The sequence below is a fragment of the Dendropsophus ebraccatus genome, chromosome 3, assembly GCF_027789765.1.
Source record: "Dendropsophus ebraccatus isolate aDenEbr1 chromosome 3, aDenEbr1.pat, whole genome shotgun sequence".
In the NCBI taxonomy this organism is placed as follows: Eukaryota; Metazoa; Chordata; class Amphibia; order Anura; family Hylidae; genus Dendropsophus; species Dendropsophus ebraccatus.
Window position 1 is genome coordinate 192,081,446 of NC_091456.1, and position 25,092 is coordinate 192,106,537.

The following is a 25,092-nucleotide window of genomic DNA, read 5'->3' on the forward strand; positions in this document are numbered from 1 at the left end:
GGAACGTGTGTTTCTAAACACAGATGACAGTCTATACACAGTGGTTTACCCCCACCTGTCGGCACATGCCATCGGGGGTCCCGATCAGTCAGTGACAATGCTTCTCCTGTTGCTATAGATCACGGCGTTTAAGGGGTTAATGACAGGCAGCTGTGGGATCGCAGCTGGGGACGGAATCAACGGCAAGTTATCTGTGTGAACTACTTAGTGTGCACATACCCCTACACAGTAACCAGAGTAAGTGTGGCAGTATGCAGTGAGGGGATATCAGGGAAGATGGAGGTTATGATGAATAAATGAAGATATATCATGTCACAGGCCGAGTGGTAATAACTCTCTCCCGCCTCCTGAGGTAAATACGGCCACAGAGGTTATAGAGGGGACTACACCTAGGTGTGTGGTGGTGATGGTACTTGTAGTCCCCCCCCTGGGGCTTCTCTATTACTGCTGCCATATAACGTGGACTGTTTCTTTATGCTTAATATCTCTCAATATGGCCGACTGCCAGAGAGGGGTCACTGCTGTTAATCTGGAGGCACGGTGGTATATGTGGAGTCGCCCTTTTATATGCTGGCAGTAAACCACAACCCAGTGAGATGAGAGTCCTTGAGGGTTATCTGGGCCGGGCCATCAGCCACAAGTTTAAGACCCCAGAAGAACTATGGACAATTCGAGAAATCATCCCTCAGCATAAAACAGAACCTAGTGAGTGAAGATGATCAGGCTTCCTCTCTGGTCAATAATAAGAATAAGGAAGCTTCATAACTCCCATCGGTCACACTGGCTCAGTCTCTGGGGCGCTGACTCTAAGAAATCTCCTCACAGGCTGTAGTCCCTCAGAGGATGTTTCTCCTACCACCAGCGGCGGATTAACTTTACCATAGGCCCCGGGCTGTTCACCAGGCCTGGGCCCCCCCACCTCACTGTAACCATGGCAGCACTAGCCTGGCGTTCATAGTACAGGACAGATAATGTCATGATGTCCTGATTTGTGCAAAATTGCCACAAAAAACAGTGAATCATGCAAATCATGGCGGAAGTGTAGCCAGGAGACAGTACATCACTGAAAGTATGTCTTTTTGGGTGGTCATGGGCCCCCCAGGAGCTACCGCCCGAAACGCCCCTATTATAATCCACTACTGCCTACCACAGCTGCACTCAACTAACCAAGGAATTCCTGTCACAACTGGCTCTAAAGGGGAGCTCATTAGAATAGCCCCGCCCTCTTTCTAGGCCTTTCTCCTAGCTAGTGTAGTACACTTAGAAGGCAGTGTGTGTTGCTATGGTAACTCCCTGCTGTGGTGTGTGTGAATAATATAGATGTCCCATCTCCAGCATGGCTCCTCTATATAATACAATAAAGAATGACCAATATATTAATAAATCTATGCTAATATAATACAGGGTCCATTCTCTGCCCAACCGCAGACAAACTTTACTTCACTACACTGCATAAGGATCCCGTGTATGGATGAGACACGTATCGCCTCACCAAGGAAGCTTCATCAGGAGTAACCAACATTGCATCCGTTATTTACCACATTAAAAAGTTTGGGGACAATTTGGATAGTAAACTGAGCCGTCTGTGCTACCTGCTTCATATAATTGCGCCGTGAAGGGTTTATTCTCTATATATTGTCACTTTCTCATATTCACAGTATCCTGGTCTGGTGCATGCTTATAGTTGCCCTTGGACATGATTTGAGTCTGATGCATGCGCACAGTTTAATTGAATAGCGCGCTATTTTTGTGGGCAATGATGACCAATACTTTATATTGCGGGAATACACAGATGACAAATTCGTATGGCTATGGCTATGTTCCTAGTACATACTAACCATGCCCGTTCTTTAGTGAGCGCTAAACCACAAACGTTGTTGTAAAACTACGTCTGGAATTAATGATCATGACTATTAACCCCTTAACGACTGAGGGCGTACATGTATGCCCTGGCACTGCTATGGGCTCTGTTGTGAACCGCTGCCCTCCCAGCTGCTATCAGCAGCCAGGGACTGCTGCTATTAGCTATGTTACCCCATCGGTGGTGGAATAGTGACTAGTGGATCACCCCGCCCCACTCCGCAATGCGCAATGTTGTTCTGACCGCTGTAATGCTGATCGTGGCTCAGCACTCCATTGCTCTGGGCTTCTGCAGCCCTTAGTAATGGATCACTGATCTCATGGATCTATGCAGTATATATGTACTGCATAGATCTCAATGAGAAATCCATTTAGTTATAATAGAAGCCTCCTTGGTCACATCAAATCCAGAAAAGTTGATAAAAAGTGTTCAAAAAGTTGCATATAGGCAAGCAAACTACTGCTAGAAAGTACAGATCAGAGCGCAAAAAATGGCACCTCACACAGTATTATAAGCACGGGAATAGAGCAATTTTATGAACATTTAGGTTTTTTTTGTTTTTTTTTAACAGCAGTTAGATAAAATAAAAGTTATACAAGTTTCCTATCGTTGTAATTGTACCAACTTGATGAGCATAGATAACAGGTCAGTCTTACCATAGGGCGAACAGCATAAATACAAAACACCCCCAAAATTAAAAAAAAAAATTTTTTTGTTTTGTTTTTTCCGATTTCACTGCGTAAGTAAAACATTTTTTCCGTTTTGGAGCACATTTTTGTCAGGTCTGTCATTGCAGAGTACAATTGGTTTCGCAAATAATAAGGGCTGTAGGTGAAAAATGCAAGCGTTAGGGTCTTTAAAACACGAAGAGGAAAAAGCAAACGTGCAAAAATTAAAATTGGCCCGGTCTTTAAAGGGTTAATTCTGCCCATTGCTTGCGCTAATCGGTACATAGTGGGAACATAGCCTTATAATGCAAGAAACTAATGCTGTCATAGTAATGGTGTCCTGCATTATAGATCTACAATCAGGGGGCGTTCACACAGGCAGATTTCTTTATGGCCCACACAGTTATTGCCCCCTATCTGCCCCGATACTGTAACATACTGTAATACTGTATACTTTTACCGTTTCTATGTCTCCCTCTCAGATCACAGATGGCTCCAGGGCTTATGGATTATGGGCCCTATTACACCAACTGATATCTGACGGACAGGAATGGACTGTAAACAGAGAACAGGTCATAAAGGAAAGACTGAGATTTCTCCTCTTTTCAAATCCATTCCTGGCTTTGGCTTCAAAAATCTGTCAGATAATCTGTCAAATATTTGTAAATGTAATGAGGTCTTATCCCTGGAGACGTCTGTGATCTCAGTGGGAGAGACAGAGCTGAATCAGCTCAGCATCGCTGCATCCCGTCCTCGCTATCTCCAAATCCAGGAGACGAGAGCGGGACGCAGTGGTGCCAAGCTGAATTACAGCAGGTGAGAAAACCAACTTTAATGCCCTTTCTGTGACCCCACATTATATTAGTGCCCCTTCTGCCCTCCCATGGTATAATAATCCCCTCCTGTACCTTCACATGGTATAATAATGTCCCTCCTGTGCCTTCACATGGTATAATAATGCCCCTCCTGTGCCTTCACATGGTATAATAATGCCCCCTCCTGTGCCTTCACATGGTATAATAATGTCCCCTCCTGTACCTTCACATGGTATAATAATGCCCCTCCTGTGTCTTCACATGGTATAATATTGTCCCTCCTGTGCCTTCACACGGTATAATGCCCCTCCTGTGCCTTCACACGGTATAATAATGCCCCTCCTGTGCCTTCACATGGTATAATAATGCCCCTTCTGTTCTCCCATGGTATAATAATGTGCCTCCTGTGCCTTTGCATTGTATAATAATGCCCCTTCTGTTCTCCCATGGTCTAATAATGCCGCTCCAGTGCCTTCACATGGTATAATAATGCCCCTCCTGTGCCTTCACATGGTATAACAATGCCCCTTCTGTCCTCCCATGGTATAATAATGCCCCTTCTGTCCTCACATGGTATAATAATGCCCCCCCTGTGCCTTCACATGGTATGATAATGCCCCCTCCTGTGCCTTCACATGGTATAATAATGCCCCTTCTGTCCTCCCATGGTATAATAATGTCCCTCCTGTGCCTTCACATGGTATAATAATGCCCCTTCTGTCCTCCCATGGCATAATGCCCCTCCTGTGCCCTCCCATGGTATAATAATGCCCCTCCTGTGCCCTCCCATGGTATAATAATGCCTCTTCTGTCCTCCCATGGTATTATAATGCCCCTTCTGTCCTCCCATGGTATAATATTGCCCCTTCTGTCCTCCCATGGTATAATAATGCCCCTCATGTGCCTTTACATGATATAATAATGCCCCTTCTGTCCTCACATGGTATAATAATGCCCCTCCTGTGCCTTCACATGGTATAATAATGCCCCCTCCTGTGCCTTCACCTGATGGCGGCAGCCTGAAACCTATAAGTAGAAGTCATGGAGCAGAGAGTGGCTGGTGGTCAGCTGTATCTGTATCCTGGGGACATGGCTGACAGTGGAGGAGTCTGGTGATAGACAAGATTCTCTTCCCCTGTCCGTACATCCTGTGGCCACTGCACTAATACACTGTACATAGAGCATAATCCCGGGACTCCCTGCTCCTGTACTGTGTATGCACGGCCACTAACTATGCAGAGGAGGCCGCCGCCGCCCTCTCAGGACCTGTGTCATCTGCCGCCTGAGGCAAGATACTCCTCTGGCCTCAAAGTTCTTTTTGAAGAAGGTTTATTCTCCGGCAGCAGTTACCCCTGGAGGAGGAGCAGTGACACCATCATAACCATATATATATTCATATGGGATGGAGGGAGAGGGGACTACGTTTTAAAATTTTTTTTATTAAAAAATGGTAACAAGTTTGAAGCTGCGGTATATGACATCTGTATTACCGCCAGATCTCCTATACACATGGCGAATACACAGCTGTGGTATCTGGATTAGATTTGCTCTTTGAGTAATTTGCTGTTTGAGTGATTATTGAGCGCTGTAAATTGGCTCCTCCCTGGAGTGAATCTTTTGATAAGTAATGAGATTAGATTTCTGCGTATAACATTTACCACATTTATCATACAAAAATGGCTTCTCCTCTGTGTGAATTCTTTCATGTGAAGTAAGCCGTGATTTCACACGAAAACCTTTTCCACATTCTGAACATGAAAATGGCTTCTCTCCTGTGTGAATTGTTGGATGCACAATAAGTTTTGATTTTTCAGCAAAACATTTTCCACATTCTGAACATGAAAATGGCTTCTCTCCTGTGTGGATTCTTTCATGTAAAGTGAGCTGTGATTTTGAAGTGAAACTTTTTCGATATTCTGAACATGAAAATGGCTTCTCTTCCATATGAATTTTTTCATGTTGAGTGAGCCTTGATTTTAAATTAAAACATTTTTCACTTCCTCAACAAGAATATGGCTTTTCTCCTGCATGATTTCTTTCATGTATAGCCAGCTTTGATTTTGAAGTTAAACTTTTTATACATTCTGAACATGAAAACAGCTTCTCTCCTGTATGAGTTGTTTCATGTAAAGTGAGCTGTGCTTTTGAAGTGAAACATTTTTCACATTCTGAACATGAAAATGGCTTCTCTCCCGTATGACTTCTTTCATGTACAATGAGCTGTCCTTTCCGAGCGAAACATTTTTCACATTCTGAACATGAAAACAGCTTCTCTCCTGTGTGAATTCTTTGATGTTTAAGAAAACTAGATTTCAAAGTAAAAGATTTCCCACATTCTGAACATGAAAATGGCTTCTCTCCTGTATGAGTTCTTTCATGTAAAGTGAGCCATGATTTTGAAGTGAAACATTTCCCACATTCTGAACATGAAAATGGCTTTTCTCCTGTATGAGTTCTTTCATGTATAGTGAGCTGTGATTTCAAAATAAAACGTTTGCAACATTCTGAACATGAAAGTGGCTTCTCTCCCGTGTGAGTTTTTAGATGTTTAGTAAGTGTTGGTTTAAGTCTAAAACATTTTTCACATTCTTGGCATGAATATGGCTTATTTCCTGTATGAATTCCTTTATGTGCATCAAGGTCTCCTTTTCGAGCAAAACATTTCGCACATTCTGAACATGAAAATGGCTTCTCTCCCGTATGAATTCTTTCATGTACAATGAGCTGTCCTTTCCCAGTGAAACATTTTTCACATTCTGAACATGAAAACAGCTTCTCTCCTGTGTGAATTCTTTGATGTTTAAGAAAACTAGATTTCAAAGTAAAACATTTTGCACATTCTGAACATGAATATGGCTTCTCTCCTGTGTGAGTTCTTTCATGTAAAGTGAGGTATGATTTTGAATTGAAACATTTTCCTCATTCTGAACATGAAAATGGCTTCTCTCCTGTATGAGTTCTTTCATGTATAGTGAGCTGTGATTTCGAAATAAAAAGTTTCCCACATTCTGAACATGAAAGTGGCTTCTCTCCTGTGTGAGTTTTTAGATGTTTAGTAAGTGTTGATCTATGTCTAAAACATTTCCCACATTCTAAACATGAAAATGGCTTCTCCCCTGTGTGAATTATTTGATGTTTAACAAGAGTTGATTTATAAATAAAACATTTTCCACATTCTTGACAAATATATGGCTGCTTCTTATTGTGGTTAATCTCTGGTGAATCAGTAGCCAGGACGTGTATAACAGGATGAGACGGCAGATCTTTGCTGTGAGGGGCTGGGGGTATATCTGGGGTAATAGAAGGTTCTGCATATGTATCCTGGGTGATAGGATTTCCCTCTGATCTCCGGGGACACTCATCTGCCAATAGAAAAGAGATTACGTCTGAGTAATAACCTGGGAAATGTGTCCTATATTTATCTGTAGTTGTTTGTGTGACATCATGTGCAGAATGTGACATCATGGAACCTCCCATCATCCTCCATCACTCCCAACAGCCAACATGGTGACAGCAGCGTATTCCCAGCACTACACACCTCATCTATTCCGCTCTCTGTAAGTAATGAATGTAATTTACCTCCATTCATTCATTGAAGTAATGAATGGAGGTAAATTACATTCCTGGACAGCCGCAGCTTTAGCTTTAATGGGAGTTGTAGTTTGATAACAGCTGGAGGGCCGGAGTTTGACACCTATGGACGAGATTATCCCGCTCTTATCCAATCAGACGTCGTTTGCATGTTATATGTATATATATATATATATATATATATATATATATATATACACCCTCTTGGTTCCTCCCCCCCCCCCATCCATCCTTCCTTCCACAGTCTTTATACTATTTCCACCTCATTGGATAACATGCAAACGACGTCTGATTGGATAAGAGCGGGATAATCTCGTCCATAGGTGTCAAACTCCGCCCTTCAGCTGTTACTAAACTACAACTCCCATCAAAGCTAAAGCTGTGGCTGTCCAGGCATGATGGGAGTTGTAGTTGTGTAACAGCTGGAGGGCCTGAGACACCCAGGAGTTACACAACACCCACCAGCCGACCTGCTCCATGTCCACATCCAATAGAGCTGGGAAGGAGCCATGAATGGCAAACACTGATAGCCCGAGTCTATGGGATAGTGAAAGATTCATTGAATTTAATCAAATGCATATATATATATTTATCAGGGAGCAGGGTCACCTATCTCTGATGAACATCTCGCCTCAAGCGGCAGATTTTTAGGTCCATGTAGGACTTCTACCCTGTCAAGTTAGTCTGCGTTCGCTAAATGACTGGGCCCCCACCATGTCGCCCTCACCCCGGCCAGTGAGCAAAGCTGCGCGTTGTGGGCATGCCATCGCTGCACCAGCTATATCTCTCTCCTGGATACCGCCATCACAGCTCAGATTGATCGAGTTCAGGATCTCTGCAGCACACACCTAGGCTATTTAGATAGCACACAGTAACCTGATAGGACTTTAATAGGAGTAAATGGTATAATAGCCCCAAAATAGGGCAAATACGTTCCCCCCATCAGTAGTGATGTACATATCGTCCTCATCCACATAGGGAAATTTCATGTCTATATTATAGATGGAGAGTGTGTGTTATCTTCTATAATGGTGTCACTGTATGAGGGGAATATACAGCAGAGAAGACTGACAGGACACAGAGCTTATCATATTCCACCTGGGCGGTTACCTGTAGTGATGTCCTCCTTATACTGCTCATCACTGCTCTCATCTGTCTCTGGAGCCTTAATATTGTTCCCATCTTCCCCCTGATTCATAAGATGTGAGAGAAATATTGTAAAAGTCATCAGACAGGAGGAGAAGTCAGGTGGGATGTACAGATCATAGGGAACATCTCCATCTACCTGATCCTGATCCTGTGGGAGAAGAGGACGGGGACATCTCTCTGGTGCTGTTCTCTTACTGGATCTGACTGGAGGGAACACATACAGAGACTGAATTCATTCTTTCCATCCAGATAATACAGAGAGGAGGTGTGTATATAGTCCTGTCTATTACCTGCTGATGGGAGGGGCTGCTGATCCTCCAGCATCACATCCTTGTACTGATCCTTGTGTCCTTCTACATACTCCCACTCCTCCATGGAGAAATAGACCGCCACGTCCTGACACCTTATAGGAACCTGACACACACAATGATCACACAGTCACCCCCCCCACCCCTCCAGTGGTGTTACTGTATAATGTCCCAGCATTCCCAGCAGCCACAGTCTCACCTCTCCACTCAGCAGCTCCACCATCTTGTTGGTGACTTCTAGGATCTTCTCTTCCTCCATTTCCTCATGTATCAGGGGCCCCGGGATTGGGCTCAGGGTTCTTCCCCATCCTTCACACCCAGGGGCCCCACAGCGCCCACTAGAGGACTTCTTCACTACTGTGTAATCCTGTGTATGGAGAGACACATTACTATCACTCCATCCATTCCCAGAATCCCTCACCTCTCCAGTCCTATCCATCTGTTATTCCATAGATAAGAATGATGTCATGATGACATCACTCCCAGAATCCCTCACCTCTCCAGTCCTATCCATCTGTTATTCCATAGATAAGAATGATGTCATGATGACATCACTCCCAGAATCCCTCACCTCTCCAGTCCTATCCATCTGTTATTCCATAGATAAGAATGATGTCATGATGACATCACTCCCAGAATCCCTCACCTCCCCAGTCCTATCCATCTGTTATTCCATAGATAAGAATGATGTCATGATGACATCACTCCCAGAATCCCTCACCTCCCCAGTCCTATCCATCTGTTATTCCATAGATAAGAATGATGTCATGATGACATCACTCCCAGAATCCCTCACCTCTCCAGTCCTATCAATCTGTTATTCCATAGATAAGAATGATGTCATGATGACATCACTCCCAGAATCCCTCACCTCTCCAGTCCTATCCATCTGTTATTCCATAGATAAGAATGATGTCATGATGACATCACTCCCAGAATCCCTCACCTCTCCAGTCCTATCCATCTGTTATTCCATAGATAAGAATGATGTCATGATGACATCACTCCCAGAATCCCTCACCTCTCCAGTCCTATCCATCTGTTATTCCATAGATAAGAATGATGTCATGATGACATCACTCCCAGAATCCCTCACCTCCCCAGTCCTATCCATCTGTTATTCCATAGATAAGAATGATGTCATGATGACATCACTCCCAGAATCCCTCACCTCCCCAGTCCTATCCATCTGTTATTCCATAGATAAGAATGATGTCATGATGACATCACTCCCAGAATGATGTTATTATTGTGTTTGCTGCCTTTGCACTTGTCGGAATTCTGTGAGGTAATTCCTGTGAGGTAATTCCTGTAATCAGGCTGCACAGTTGAGTTCTGTGATGGTTTCCCCCTGCCGAGGATATGTAATATATCAGAGAACACCACCTGTAGTAACCGAGCCTGGTCACTAGGTGTCAGTGTTGTAATGTTCTATAGAGACTATCCCTTTACAGGTATTGGTGTAAAGTGAAACTGGCTCAGTTGCCCCTAACAACCAATCAGATTCCACCTTTCATTCTTTTAGCGTATCCTTCTGGTAACTTACTGCAGATCCGCTCTATGAGTAGCTATTGCTGTTAATACAGTGACTGATATAGTTATTTCCCTCTTATTAAGCGGCAGCCGTCATTCCGCCAGCACAGTCACCGCCACTCAGCTGCCGGACGATCCACTTACTATTCAGCTTATAATAGGATGATTATTTAGTCTAAAAACTAACACCCCCACTACCTCCCCGACGTTTCACCACCGTGGCTTTCTCAAGGGGAATAGGCTCGGGGAAATGCCATACACCAGATTAATAGCAGTGACATAATAACTATATCAATCACTGTATACACAGCTATATCTACTCATAGAGAGGATCTGCAATACGTTACCTCTGATATCAATCAGTGATTGATTTATCAGGATGTAAGCTATACTCTCTATACAACACTACAACCCACTACCCACTATATACCATGTACTACTAATATACACACTATATACCACATGTACTACTAATATACCCACTATATACCACATATACTACTAATATACCCACTATATACCACATGTACCACTAACATACCCACTACATACCACATGTACTACTAATATACCCACTATATACCACATGTACTACTAATATACCCACTATATACCACATGTACTACTAATATACCCACTATATACCACATGTACTACTAATATACCCACTACATACCACATGTGCCACTAATATACCCACTATATACCACATGTACTACTAACATACCCACTATATACCACATGTACTACTAACATACCCACTATATACCACATGTACCACTAACATACCCACTATATACCACATGTACTACTAACATACCACATGTACTACTAACATACCACTATATACCACATGTACTACTAACATACCCACTACATACCACATGTACTACTAATATACCCACTATATACCACATGTACTACTAACATACCCACTATATACCACATGTACTACTAACATACCACTATATACCACATGTACAACTAACATACCCACTACATACCACATGTACCACTAACATACCCACTATATACCACATGTACTACTAACATACCCATTATATACCACATGTACCACTAACATACCCATTATATACCACATGTACTACTAACATACCCACTACACACCACATGTACTACTAACATACCACTATATACCACATGTACTACTAACATACCCACTACATACCACATGTACTACTAACATACCCACTACATACCACATGTACTACTAACATACCCACTATATACCACATGTACTACTAATATACCCACTATATACCACATGTACTACTAACATACCCACTATATACCACATGTACTACTAATATACCCACTATATACCACATGTACTACTAACATACCACTATATACCACATGTACTACTAACATACCCCTTATATACCACATGTACTACTAACGTACCCACTATATACCACATGTACTACTAATATACCACTATATACCACATGTACTACTAACATACCACTATATACCACATGTACTACTAACATACCACTATATACCACATGTACTACTAACATACCCACTATATACCACATGTACTACTAATATACCCACTATATACCACATGTACTACTAACATACCCACTATATACCACATGTACTACCAATATACCCAGTACATTCCACATGTACTACTAACATGCCCACTATATACCACATGTACTACTAATATAGCCACTACATACCACATGTACTACTAACATACCCACTATATACCACATGTACTACTAATATACCCACTATATACCACATGTACTACTAACATACCCACTATATACCACATGTACCACTAACATACCCACAATATACCACATGTACTACTAACATACCCACTATATACCACATGTACTACTAATATACCCACTATATACCACATGTACCACTAACATACCACCATATACCACATGTACTACTAACATACCACTATATACCACATGTACTACTAATATACCCACTACATACCACATGTACTACTAACATACCCACTACATACCACATGTACTACTAACATACCCACTATATACCACATGTACTACTAACATACCACCAGGCCTGTATTTAGAGTTCATGCTGCCCTAGGCACTTTGCACGCAGAGGCGCCCCCCCCCCCCCCCACACACGTTGCTGTACATGCATGGTATATACCCTGGCACTTGGGTGCCGCTCTGCTTGATGCCCGCTGTTCTCATCAAACAGACGTAATGGAGGAAGGAAGGAGGCCGGGGGACTGGTTCTGTCCAGTGTTGGACTGGGGTACCTGGAGCCACCAATATACAACCAGTGAGACACGACATGCTGACCCCGCTCCTTTCCTGAATTCATCTGTATCTGTGACAAATCTCAGAACACCCTCCATTTATACAGCTCTCAGGGTATGCTGGGAGTTGTAGTCTCTGAGAGGACAACCCTGTAATAAATCACTGTGTGCAGAGGCTCCTGGTGGCTGCAATCTGTGGGTGACAACCATCAGCCCTGAAGGTCCAGTAATACATCTGTCTACAGCAGCAGTTATCATAGGATTGTACTACTGTACTACAACTCCCAGCATATCCTGAGGGCTGCAGACTGTCAGTACATGCTGGGAGTTGTAGTGCCTGCAGCTGTTGTAGTTGGGTCCTATACACTGAATGCTTTGTGGCATATAAGAATAAAGAGATCTGTGGGGGCTCAGTGCAGGGAAGTGACCCCAGAACATCACTAATAGGGGATAGAACAAAAACATCTCCCCCTATCCCCTATTAGTGATGTTCTGGGGTCACTTCCCTGCACTGAGCCCCCACAGATCCATGTATTCTGATCTTCCACAAAGCATCCAGTGTATAATGCACCTAGGACCCAACTACAGCAGCTGCAGGCACTACAACTCCCAGCATATCCTGAGGGCTGCAGACTGTTCTGGGAGTTGTAGTGCCTGCAGCTGTTGTAGTTGGGTCCTGGAGGCGTCGTGGGAGATCAGAATACATAGATCTGTGGGGGCTCAGTGTAGGGAAGTGACCCCAGAACAGCACTAATAGGGGATAGGGGGAGATGTTTTTGTTCTATCCCCTATTAGTGATGTTCTGGGGTCACTTCCCTGCACTGAGCCCCCACAGATCTATATATTCTTATATGCCACAAAGCATCCAGTATATAATGCACCTAGGACCCAACTACAACAGCTGTAGGCACTACAACTCCCAGCAAGTACTGACAGTCTGCAGCCCTCAGGATATGCTGGGAGTTGTAGTGCCTGCAGCTCTTGTAGTTGGGTCCTAGTTAAAAAGTTTGCACTAGTGTACTGTAGTGACCGCAGGGCTGTGTCAGTACACTACCGCAAACAATACACTGACCCATTGAGACCCCAATGGTACACAGGCTCTGCACACTATAGAAGTGATTACAGTGCAGTTACTAATGACTCACAGGTGACGTCTTCTCCGATTGCCGTCGCTAACTTTTTGCTTTCTTCTCCATCTGGCGCAGCATCATGAAGACTTCTCCGACCACAACTTGTCTGCAGGGGCAGCTGGGGGTGACTGGGGAAGGGAGGCAGCTGGGGGTGACTGGGAAAGGGAGGCAGCTGGGGTGACAGGGGGACTGGGGAAGGGGGGCAGCTAGGGGTGACAGGGGAAGGGAGGCAGCTAGGGGGGGACTGAGGAAGGGAGGCAACTGGGGGTGACTGGGGAAGGGAGGCAGCTGGGGGAAAGGGAGAGCAGCTGGGGGAAAGGGAGAGCAGCTGGGGGAAAGGAAGAGCAGCTGGGGGGCAGGGGACCAGCAGGGAGGGGCAGCTAGGGTGGCAGGGGAGAAGCTGGGGTTCAGGGGGGGCTGGGGCTCAGGGGGAGAGGCTGAGGGTCAGGGGGAGCGGTAGGGGGGCAGGGAAGAAGCTGGGATTCAGGGGGAGAGGCTGGGGGTCAGAGGGAGAAGCTGTGGGTCAGGGCGAGGGGCTGGGAGGCTGGGGAGCAGCTGAGAATGCAGGGAAGAGAGAGGCTGGGGGCAGGGGAGAGGCTGAGAATGCAGGGGGGAGAGGTTGGGGACCAGGGGAGAGAGGCTGGGGTCAGGGAAGAGGCTGAGAATGCAGGGGGGAGAGGCTGGGGACCAGGGGAGAGGCTGGGGACCAGGGGAGAGGCTGGGGGGCAGGGGAGAGGCTGAGGGTTAGGTGGAGAGGCTGGGGGGGGGGGGGGCAGGGGAGAGGCTGGGGGGCAGGGAAGAGGCTGAGGGTTAGGGGGAGAGGCTGGGGGGCAGTGGGAGAGGCTGAGGTTTGGGGGGAGAGGCTGATGGTTAGGTGGAGAGGCTGGGGGGAGCAGGGGAGAGGCTGGGGGGCAGGGGAGAGGCTGAGGGGCAGGTGAGAGGCTGGGGGGCAGGTGAGAGGCTGGGGGGCAGGTGAGAGGCTGAGGGGCAGGTGAGAGGCTGAGGGGCAGGTGAGAGGCTGAGGGGCAGGTGAGAGGCTGGGGGGGCAGGTGAGAGGCTGGGGGGGCTGGGGAGAGGCTGAGAATGCAGGGGGGAGAGGTTGGGGACCAGGGGAGAGAGGCTGGGGTCAGGGAAGAGGCTGAGAATGCAGGGGGGAGAGGCTGGGGACCAGGGGAGAGGCTGAGGGTTAGGGGGAGAGTCTGGGGGGGGGGGGGCAGGGGAAAGGCTGGGGGCAGGGGAGAGGCTGGGGGGGGCAGGGGAGAGGCTGGGGGGCAGGGGAGAGGCTGAGGGTTAGGTGGAGAGGCTGGGGGGGGCAGGGGAGAGGATGGGGGGCAGTGGGAGAGGCTGAGGTTTGGGGGGAGAGGCTGATGGTTAGGTGGAGAGGCTGGGGGGAGCAGGGGAGAGGCTGGGGGGCAGGTGAGAGGCTGAGGGGCAGGTGAGAGGCTGGGGGGCAGGTGAGAGGCTGAGGGGCAGGTGAGAGGCTGAGGGGCAGGTGAGAGGCTGGGGGGCAGGTGAGAGGCTGGGGGGGGCAGGGGAGAGGCTGGGGGGCAGGTGAGAGGCTGGGGGGCAGGTGAGAGGCTGAGGGGCAGGGGAGAGGCTGGGGGGCAGGGGAGAGGCTGAGGGGCAGGTGAGAGGCTGAGGGGCAGGTGAGAGGCTGAGGGGCAGGTGAGAGGCTGAGGGGGCAGGTGAGAGGCTGGGGGGCAGGTGAGAGGCTGAGGGGCAGGTGAGAGGCTGGGGGGGCAGGTGAGAGGCTGGGGGGGCAGGGGAGAGGCAGGGGAGAGGCTGGGGGGGCTGGGGGGGGCAGGGGAGAGGCTGAGGGGCAGGTGAGAGGCTGAGGGGCAGGTGAGAGGCTGAGGGGCAGGTGAGAGGCTGAGGGGCAGGTGAGAGGCTGGGGGGGGCAGGGGAGAGGCTGGGGGGGCAGGGGAGAGGCTGGGGGGGCAGGGGAGAGGCTGAGGGGCAGGTGAGAGGCTGGGGGGGGCAGGTGAGAGGCTGGGGGGGCAGGTGAGAGGCTGGGGGGGGCAGGGGAGAGGCTGGGGGGGCAGGGGAGAGGCTGGGGGGGGGGCAGCGGAGAGGCTGGGGGGGCAGGGGAGAGGCTGAGGGGCAGGTGAGAGGCTGGGGGGGCAGGGGAGAGGCTGGGGGGGGCAGGGGAGAGGCTGGGGGGGGCAGCGGAGAGGCTGGGGGGGCAGGGGAGAGGCTGAGGGGCAGGTGAGAGGCTGGGGGGGCAGGTGAGAGGCTGAGGGGCAGGTGAGAGGCTGAGGGGCAGGTGAGAGGCTGAGGATGCAGGGGGGCCGGGGGGGGGCGGGCAGACGCTGTGGGGCTGGGGGAGACGGGGCGGCCGGGAGCAGGCTGGTGGGCAGGCTGGTTCCCTCCCCTCATGCAGCGCCGAGGTCCGGGGTCCGGGGTGCGATGCAGGGGGGTGAGCTTCCGGCACACACAGTGTGACAGAGGCCGGAAGCTCCCAGCTGCAGCCCCGCGTTCCTGGATCTTCTCTCCTGCTAGGCGATGACGTTACATCACGTGAGCGCCGCCGAGCAGGAGAGAAGATCCGGGACCGCGGGGCTGCAGCTGGGAGCTTCCGGCCTCTGTCAGACTGTGTGTGCCGGAAGCTCAACACGAGCCCTGCACCCCGGACCCCGGACCTCGGCGCTGCATGGGGGGAGGGAACCAGCCTGCCCACCAGCCTGCTCCCGGCCACTCCGTCACACCTCCCCCCCCCCGGCGCGGACTAGGCACCCGTGGGCCGGTGCCTACGGACGTGTTTTTTTTTTTTTTTTTTTTTTTTAATAATAAAAAAAGTGTTTCCTGCGGGTGCCACCCCCCCAGGGCGCCGCCCTAGGCACCGGACCACGGGTGCCTAGTGACAAATACGGCCCTGCATACCACTATATACCACATGTACCACTAACATACCCACTACATACCACTTGTACTACTAACATACCCACTACATACCACATGTACTACTAACATACCACTATATACCACATGTACTACTAACATACCACTATATACCACATGTACTACTAATATACCCACTATATACCACATGTACTACTAATATACCCACTATATACCACATGTACTACTAATATACCCACTATATACCACATGTACTACTAACATACCACTATATACCACATGTACTACTAACATACCACTATATACCACATGTACTACTAATATACCACTATATACCACATGTACTACTAATATACCCACTATATACCACATGTACTACTAACATACCCACTACATACCACATGTACTACTAACATACCCACTATATACCACATGTACTACTAGTATACCCACTACACACCACATGTACTACTAACATACCACTATATACCACATGTACTACTAATATACCCACTACACACCACATGTACCACTAACATACCCACTATATACCACATGTACTACTAATATACCCACTACATACCACATGTACTACTAATATACCCACTACATACCACATGTACTACTAACATACCACCATATACCACATGTACTACTAACATACCCACTACATACCACATGTACTACTAACATACCACTATATACCACATGTACTACTAACATACCACTATATACCACATGTACTACTAACATACCCCTATATACCACATGTACTACTAACATACCACTATATACCACATGTACTACTAACATACCCCTATATACCACATGTACTACTAACATACCCACTATATACCACATGTACTACTAATATACCCACTATATACCACATGTACTACTAATATACCCACTATATACCACATGTACTACTAACATACCCACTATATACCACATGTACTACTAACATACCACTATATACCACATGTACTACTAACATACCACTATATACCACATGTACTACTAACATACCACTATATACCACATGTACTACTAACATACCCACTATATACCACATGTACCACTAACATACCCACTATATACCACATGTACTACTAACATACCACTATATACCACATGTACTACTAACATACCCACTACATACCACTTGTACTACTAACATACCCACTACATACCACATGTACTACTAACATACCACTATATACCACATGTACTACTAATATACCCACTATATACCACATGTACTACTAACATACCCACTACATACCACATGTACTACTAACATACCACTATATACCACATGTACTACTAACATACCCACTATATACCACATGTACTACTAGTATACCCACTACACACCACATGTACTACTAACATACCACTATATACCACATGTACTACTAACATACCCCTATATACCACATGTACTACTAACATACCACTATATACCACATGTACTACTAACATACCACTATATACCACATGTACTACTAACATACCCACTATATACCACATGTACTACTAATATACCCACTATATACCACATGTACTACTAATATACCCACTATATACCACATGTACTACTAATATACCCACTATATACCACATGTACTACTAACATACCACTATATACCACATGTACTACTAACATACCACTATATACCACATGTACTACTAACATACCCACTACATACCACATGTACTACTAACATACCCACTATATACCACATGTACCACTAACATACCCACTATATACCACATGTACTACTAAAATACCACATGTACTACTAACATACCACTATACACCACATGTACTACTAACATACCACTATATACCACATGTACTACTAACATACCCCTATATACCACATGTACTACTAACATACCCACTATATACCACATGTACTACTAATATACCCACTATATACCACCTGTACTACTAACATACCCCTATATACCACATGTACTACTAACATACCCCTATATACCACATGTACTACTAACGTACCCACTATATACCACATGTACTACTAATATACCCACTATATACCACATGTACTACTAACATACCCCTATATACCACATGTACTACTAACATACCACTATATACCACATGTACTACTAATATACCCACTACATACCACATGTACTACTAATATACCCAGTACATACCACATGTACTACTAACATACCACTATATACCACATGTACTACTAACATACCCCTATATACCACATGTACTACTAACATACCACTATATACCACATGTACTACTAACATACCACTATATACCACATGTACTACTAACATACCCCTATATACCACATGTACTACTAACATACCCACTATATACCACATGTACTACTAATATACCCACTATATACCACATGTACTACTAATATACCCACTATATACCACATGTACTACTAATATACCCACTATATACCACATGTACTACTAACATACCACTATATACCACATGTACTACTAACATACCACTATATACCACATGTACTACTAACATACCACTATATACCACATGTACTACTAACATACCACTATATACCACATGTACTACTAACATACCCCCTATATACCACATGTACTACTAACATACCCACTATATACCACATGTACTACTAATATACCCACTATATACTACATGTACTACTAACATACCACTATATACCACATGTACTACTAAAATACCACATGTACTACTAACATACCACTATATACCACATGTACTACTAACATACCACTATATACCACATGTACTACTAACATACCCCTATATACCACATGTACTACTAACATACCCACTATATACCACATGTACTACTAACATACCCACTATATACCACATGTACTACTAATATACCCACTATATACCACATGTACTACTAACATACCCCTATATACCACATGTACTACTAACATACCCCTATATACCACATGTACTACTAACGTACCCACTATATACCACATGTACTACTAATATACCCACTATATACCACATGTACTACTAACATACCACTATATACCACATGTACTACTAATATACCCACTATATACCACATGTACTACTAATATACCCACTACATACCACATGTACTACTAACATACCACTATATACCACATGTACTACTAACATACCACTATATACCACATGTACTACTAACATACCACTATATACCACATGTACTACTAACATACCACTATATACCACATGTACTACTAACATACCCACTATATACCACATGTACTACTAACATACCCACTATATACCGCATATCTCAGTCCTACATAGCATTGTATAACAGCACCCTGACCCTACAGATGCGAGGAGAGTGCTCCCACAGACCCCTGACCCTGCAGAACATTGCATAAGAATGCTCCCAGCTCTGAGTGTCTTACCGATTCCAGTGCCCAGACCCTCCTGTCCCGGCTATTACTGTAGTCACCACCTCAGAGAGAGCCGGGGAACAGACAACCCTGCAGCAAGAACCTACAGACTATGGGCTGCTCCGCTATACTGATAAGAAAGGTGGAGTCCCCAGATACAGCAGCTTATGTTCTATATACTGGGACTTATAAGCCGGTGTTGGAGTGTGCCAGCGTTTTTTATCTCAAGCGTGCAGCTTTAACATTCAGATTCTGTGAGCTTAGAGAGATCAAATTGTTTATTTGCTACTTGTTGTTTTATTACTATCTCTTCTATCCCCATTGTACAATCTGCTCCATGTCTGACAATGCCGTCCGGTGTACATGGTGTGCGCTGTATACAATCCTTGTACAAGCGGCTGAGGGGGCATATTAGTGTGTGAGATGTGTGCACGCTGCTGGTGTGGAAGCCCAGATACTGGATATAAAGGGGAAGCTGGCAACATGGAGAGACATTGCCGACCTGGGAAGGAGTCTACTGAGCAATCACAGGGGGAGATGGGGGAGAGGAGGACAGCATGGAGGTGCAGGAGGATGAGACTGATCACTGGGTGACAGAAGACGGAGTAGAGGGAAGAGAGCCAGGGAGGATAGCATGGAGGTGCAGGAGGATGAGACTGATAGCTGGGTGACAGAAGACGGAGTAGAGGGAAGATCCAGGGAGGATAGCATGGAGGTGCAGGAGGATGAGACTGATAGCTGGGTGACAGAAGACGGAGTAGAGGGAAGATCCAGGGAGGACAGCATGGAGGTGCAGGAGGATGAGACTGATAGCTGGGTGACAGAAGACGGAGTAGAGGGAAGAGATCCAGGGAGGATAGCATGGAGGTGCAGGAGGATGAGATTAATAGCTGGGTGACAGAAGACGGAGTAGAGGGAAGAGAGCCAGGGAGGATAGCATGGAGGTGCAGGAGGATGAGACTGATAGCTGGGTGACAGAAGACGGAGTAGAGGGAAGATCCGGGGAGGATAGCATGGAGGTGCAGGAGGATGAGACTGATAGCTGGGTGACAGAAGACGGAGTAGAGGGAAGATCCAGGGAGGATAGCATGGAGGTGCAGGAGGATGAGACTGATAGCTGGGTGACAGAAGACGGAGTAGAGGGAAGAGAGCCAGGGAGGATAGCATGGAGGTGCAGGAGGATGAGACTGATAGCTGGGTGACAGAAGACGGAGTAGAGGGAAGAGAGCCAGGGAGGATAGCATGGAGGTGCAGGAGGATGAGACTGATAGCTGGGTGACAGAAGACGGAGTAGAGAGAAGAGAGCCAGGGAGGATAGCATGGAGGTGCAGGAGGATGAGACTGATAGCTGGGTGACAGAAGACGGAGTAGAGGGAAGATCCGGGGAGGATAGCATGGAGGTGCAGGAGGATGAGACTGATAGCTGGGTGACAGAAGACGGAGTAGAGGGAAGAGACCAAGGGAGGATAGCATGGAGGTGCAGGAGGATGAGACTGATAGCTGGGTGACAGAAGACGGAGTAGAGGGAAGAGAGCCAGGGAGGATAGCATGGAGGTGCAGGAGGATGAGACTGATAGCTGGGTGACAGAAGACGGAGTAGAGGGAAGATCCAGGGAGGATAGCATGGAGGTGCAGGAGGATGAGACTGATAGCTGGGTGACAGAAGACGGAGTAGAGGGAAGATCCAGGGAGGATAGCATGGAGGTGCAGGAGGATGAGACTGATAGCTGGGTGACAGAAGACGGAGTAGAGGGAAGAGAGCCAGGGAGGATAGCATGGAGGTGCAGGAGGATGAGACTGATAGCTGGGTGACAGAAGACGGAGTAGAGGGAAGAGAGCCAGGGAGGATAGCATGGAGGTGCAGGAGGATGAGACTGATAGCTGGGTGACAGAAGACGGAGTAGAGGGAAGATCCGGGGAGGATAGCATGGAGGTGCAGGAGGTTGAGACTGATAGCTGGGTGACAGAAGACGGAGTAGAGGGAAGAGAGCCAGGGAGGATAGCATGGAGGTGCAGGAGGATGAGACTGATAGCTGGGTGACAGAAGACGGAGTAGAGGGAAGAGACCAAGGGAGGATAGCATGGAGGTGCAGGAGGATGAGACTGATAGCTGGGTGACAGAAGACGGAGTAGAGGGAAGAGAGCCAGGGAGGATAGCATGGAGGTGCAGGAGGATGAGACTGATAACTGGGTGACAGAAGACGAAGTAGAGGGAAGAGAGCCAGGGAGGATAGCATGGAGGTGCAGGAGGATGAGACTGATAGCTGGGTGACAGAAGACGGAGTAGAGGGAAGATCCAGGGAGGATAGCATGGAGGTGCAGGAGGATGAGACTGATAGCTGGGTGACAGAAGACGGAGTAGAGGGAAGAGAGCCAGGGAGGATAGTCCTGATCTGGCACACCCCAGCAAGTTTGCCAAGTTGGATGAGAGGGATGCTAGTTCAGGAGTGGCACCAAGCCAATTAATTTGTTTATTAATGACCTTGTAGAGGGGCTACAGAGTAAAATCTCCATTTTTGCAGATGACACTAAACTGGATAAGGTAATCGGCACAAAGGAGGATAATATATTACAGAGGGATTTGGAGAAGCTGGAGGCTTGGGCAGAGAAATGACAATTAAAGTTTAATGTGGATGAATGTAAGGTTATGCATTTGGGCCGTAGAAAGTACAGTTATGTGCTACATAATAAAACACTGGGTAACACTGCTTCTGAAAAGGACCTGGGGGTATTGGTGGACAGTAACCTCATCTATAGTGCTAGGCAGTGTTAGGGCCCTATTCCACCGGACGATTATCGTTCGCATAATCGTTAACGATTAACGATCTCAAACGACCGCTATTGCGAAAGACCTGAAAACGTTCACTCATTTCCATGGAACGATAATCGTTACTTATGATCATAATTTCAATAGTTTTTCTTCGCTATTGCGTTCGTATCTATTGCGAACGACCGAACAATGTCTTATTCAATGCGAACGATTTGCGAACGTTTTGCGAACGAGCAACGATAAAAATAGGTCCAGGTCTTATGAAGCGATCAACGATTTCTCATTCGGTCGTTAATCGTTTACTGCATTTCAACCGAACGATTATCGTTTAGATTGGAACGATTTAACGATAATTTGAACGATAATCGTCCGGTGGAATAGGGCCCTTAGTCATGGGATGCATCAAAAGAGGCTGAGATGCTAAAGAGGAGAACATAGTTTTGCCTCTTTATAAATCACTGGTCAGACCACACATGGTATATACTGTATACAGCACTGGGCACCTGTATATAAGAAGGACATGGCTGACCTGGAGCAAGTGCAGAGGAGGCGACCGAGGTCATTAAGGGAATGGGTGTGGGGGGGGGGGGGGTTACAGGACCAGGACAGGAAGATTTCACCATCAGCATTGACGCAGGTTCTTTACTGTAAAAGCAGTGAGATTATAGAAGTCTCTGCCAAATGATGCTGTCATGGCCGATTCATTATATAAGTACAGGGGAGGCCCGGATGCTTCTTAATAAAAATAATATTACAAGTTATGGGCACTAGATGACATGTGATAGGACGCTGATCCGGGGATTATTCTGATCGCCATTGGAGTCGGGAAGGAGTTTTCTCCCTGTGATGGGGCAATTGTCATCTGCCTCATAGGTGTTAGGCTGCATTCACATGTTCTGTAATCCTCACAGAACATGGACGTGGAATGCCTGTAACAGACATCACCCCCTGCCCGGGCAGCATCTGTGATAAGATGTCATTACAGACCAGCGCATATCTGTAGAGTTCCCCCGCTGACAGCAGAGCTGTGTATGTGTGTGTTATATATGCCTGCAGCAGAGCCCTGTGTGTAATGTACATGTAGCTGAGCTGTATATGCAGGGGTGATTCTAGCCTCTCTGCTGCCCGAGGTGAACTATAGAATGACGCCCCCCCCCCGTCAATCCGCCCACATTATAATCCACTACTGCCCCCCCCCCCCCCCACTGCTGTCCCCAATAAACATAATGTTTGGTCCCTTGCTGCACAGAGGATGTCAGGAGAGGAGGGGGCTGACTTTATAGGAGAGGTCCCAGCAGCACAGAGGATGTCAGGAGAGGAGGGGGCTAATCCTATAGGAGAGGTCCCAGCAGCACAGAGGATGTCAGGAGAGGAGGGGGCTAATCCTATAGGAGAGGTCCCAGCAGCACAGAGGATGTCAGGAGATGAGGGTGCTAATCCTATAGGAGAAGTCCCAGCAGCACAGAGGATGTCAGGAGAGGAGGGTGCTGATCTTTTAGGAGATGGTCCCCCTCTTCCCCCCCCCTTATAGATGGTCCCCCTCTTCCCCCCCCCCCTATAGATGGTCCCCTCTCCCTTATAGATGGTCCCCCTCTTCCCCCCCTTATAGATGGTCCCCCTCTTCCCCCCCCTTATAGATGGTCCCCTCTCCCTTATAGATGGTCCCCCTCTTCCCCCCCTTATAGATGGTCCCCTCTCCCTTATAGATGGTCCCCCTCTCCCCCCCCCTTATAGATGGTCCCCCCTCTTCCCCCCCCCTATAGATGGTCCCCTCTCCCTCATAGATGGTCCCCCTCTTCCCCCCCTTATAGATGGTCCCCCTCTTCCCTCTCTCCCCCCCCTTATAGATGGTCCCCCTCTTCCCCCCCCTTATAGATGGTCCCCCTCTTCCCCCCCCCCTTATAGATGGTCCCCCTCTTCCCCCCCCTTATAGATGGTCCCCTCTCCCTTATAGATGGTCCCCCTCTTCCCCCCCTTATAGATGGTCCCCTCTCCCTTATAGATGATCCCCCTCTCCCCCCCCCTTATAGATGGTCCCCCTCTTCCCCCCCCCCTATAGATGGTCCCCTCTCCCTTATAGATGGTCCCCCTCTTCCCCCCCTTATAGATGGTCCCCCTCCCTTATAGATGGTCCCCTCTCCCTTATAGATGGTCCCCCTCCCCCCCTTATACATGGTCCCCCTCTCCCCCCCTCCCTTATAGATGGTCCCCCTCTTCCCCCCCCTTATAGATGGTCCCCCTCTCCCCCCCCCTTATAGATGGTCCCCCTCCCTTATAGATGGTCCCCCTCCCTTATAGATGGTCCCCCCCTTATAGATGGTCCCCCTCTTTCCCCCCTCCCTTATAGATGGTCCCCCTTCCCCCCCCTATAGATGGTCCCCCTCTTCCCTCTCCCCCTCCCTTATAGATGGTCCCCCCCCTTATAGATCGTCCCCCTCTTTCCCCCCTCCCTTATAGATCGTCCCCCTCTTTCCCCCCTCCCTTATAGATGGTCCCCTCCCCCCCCCCCCTACCTTATAGATGGTCCCCTTCCCCCCCCCCCTCCCTTATAGATGGTCCCCCTCCCCCCCCCTTATAGATGGTCCCCCTCTCCCCCCCCTTATAGATGGTCCCCCTCTTCCCCCCCCTTATAGATGGTCCCCCTCTTCCCCCCCCTTATAGATGGTCCCCTCTCCCTTATAGATGGTCCCCCTCTTCCCCC

General features: G+C 47.3%; 1 protein-coding gene and 1 pseudogene across 1 annotated transcript in view; both read right to left on the reverse strand.

The window, feature by feature from the left end:
- Positions 1 to 25,092, reverse strand: part of LOC138786631 (uncharacterized) — a 491,239-nt gene that overhangs the window by 335,050 nt on the left and 131,097 nt on the right. The window contains exons 3-4 of the mRNA XM_069963613.1: positions 8,221 to 8,288; positions 8,034 to 8,124 (exon numbers count right to left, since the gene is read on the reverse strand). Coding sequence (XP_069819714.1) covers positions 8,034 to 8,124; positions 8,221 to 8,288 — 159 coding nt within the window. The remainder of the gene's footprint in view (positions 1 to 8,033; positions 8,125 to 8,220; positions 8,289 to 25,092) is intronic.
- Positions 4,224 to 7,697, reverse strand: LOC138787600 (oocyte zinc finger protein XlCOF7.1-like; annotated as a pseudogene).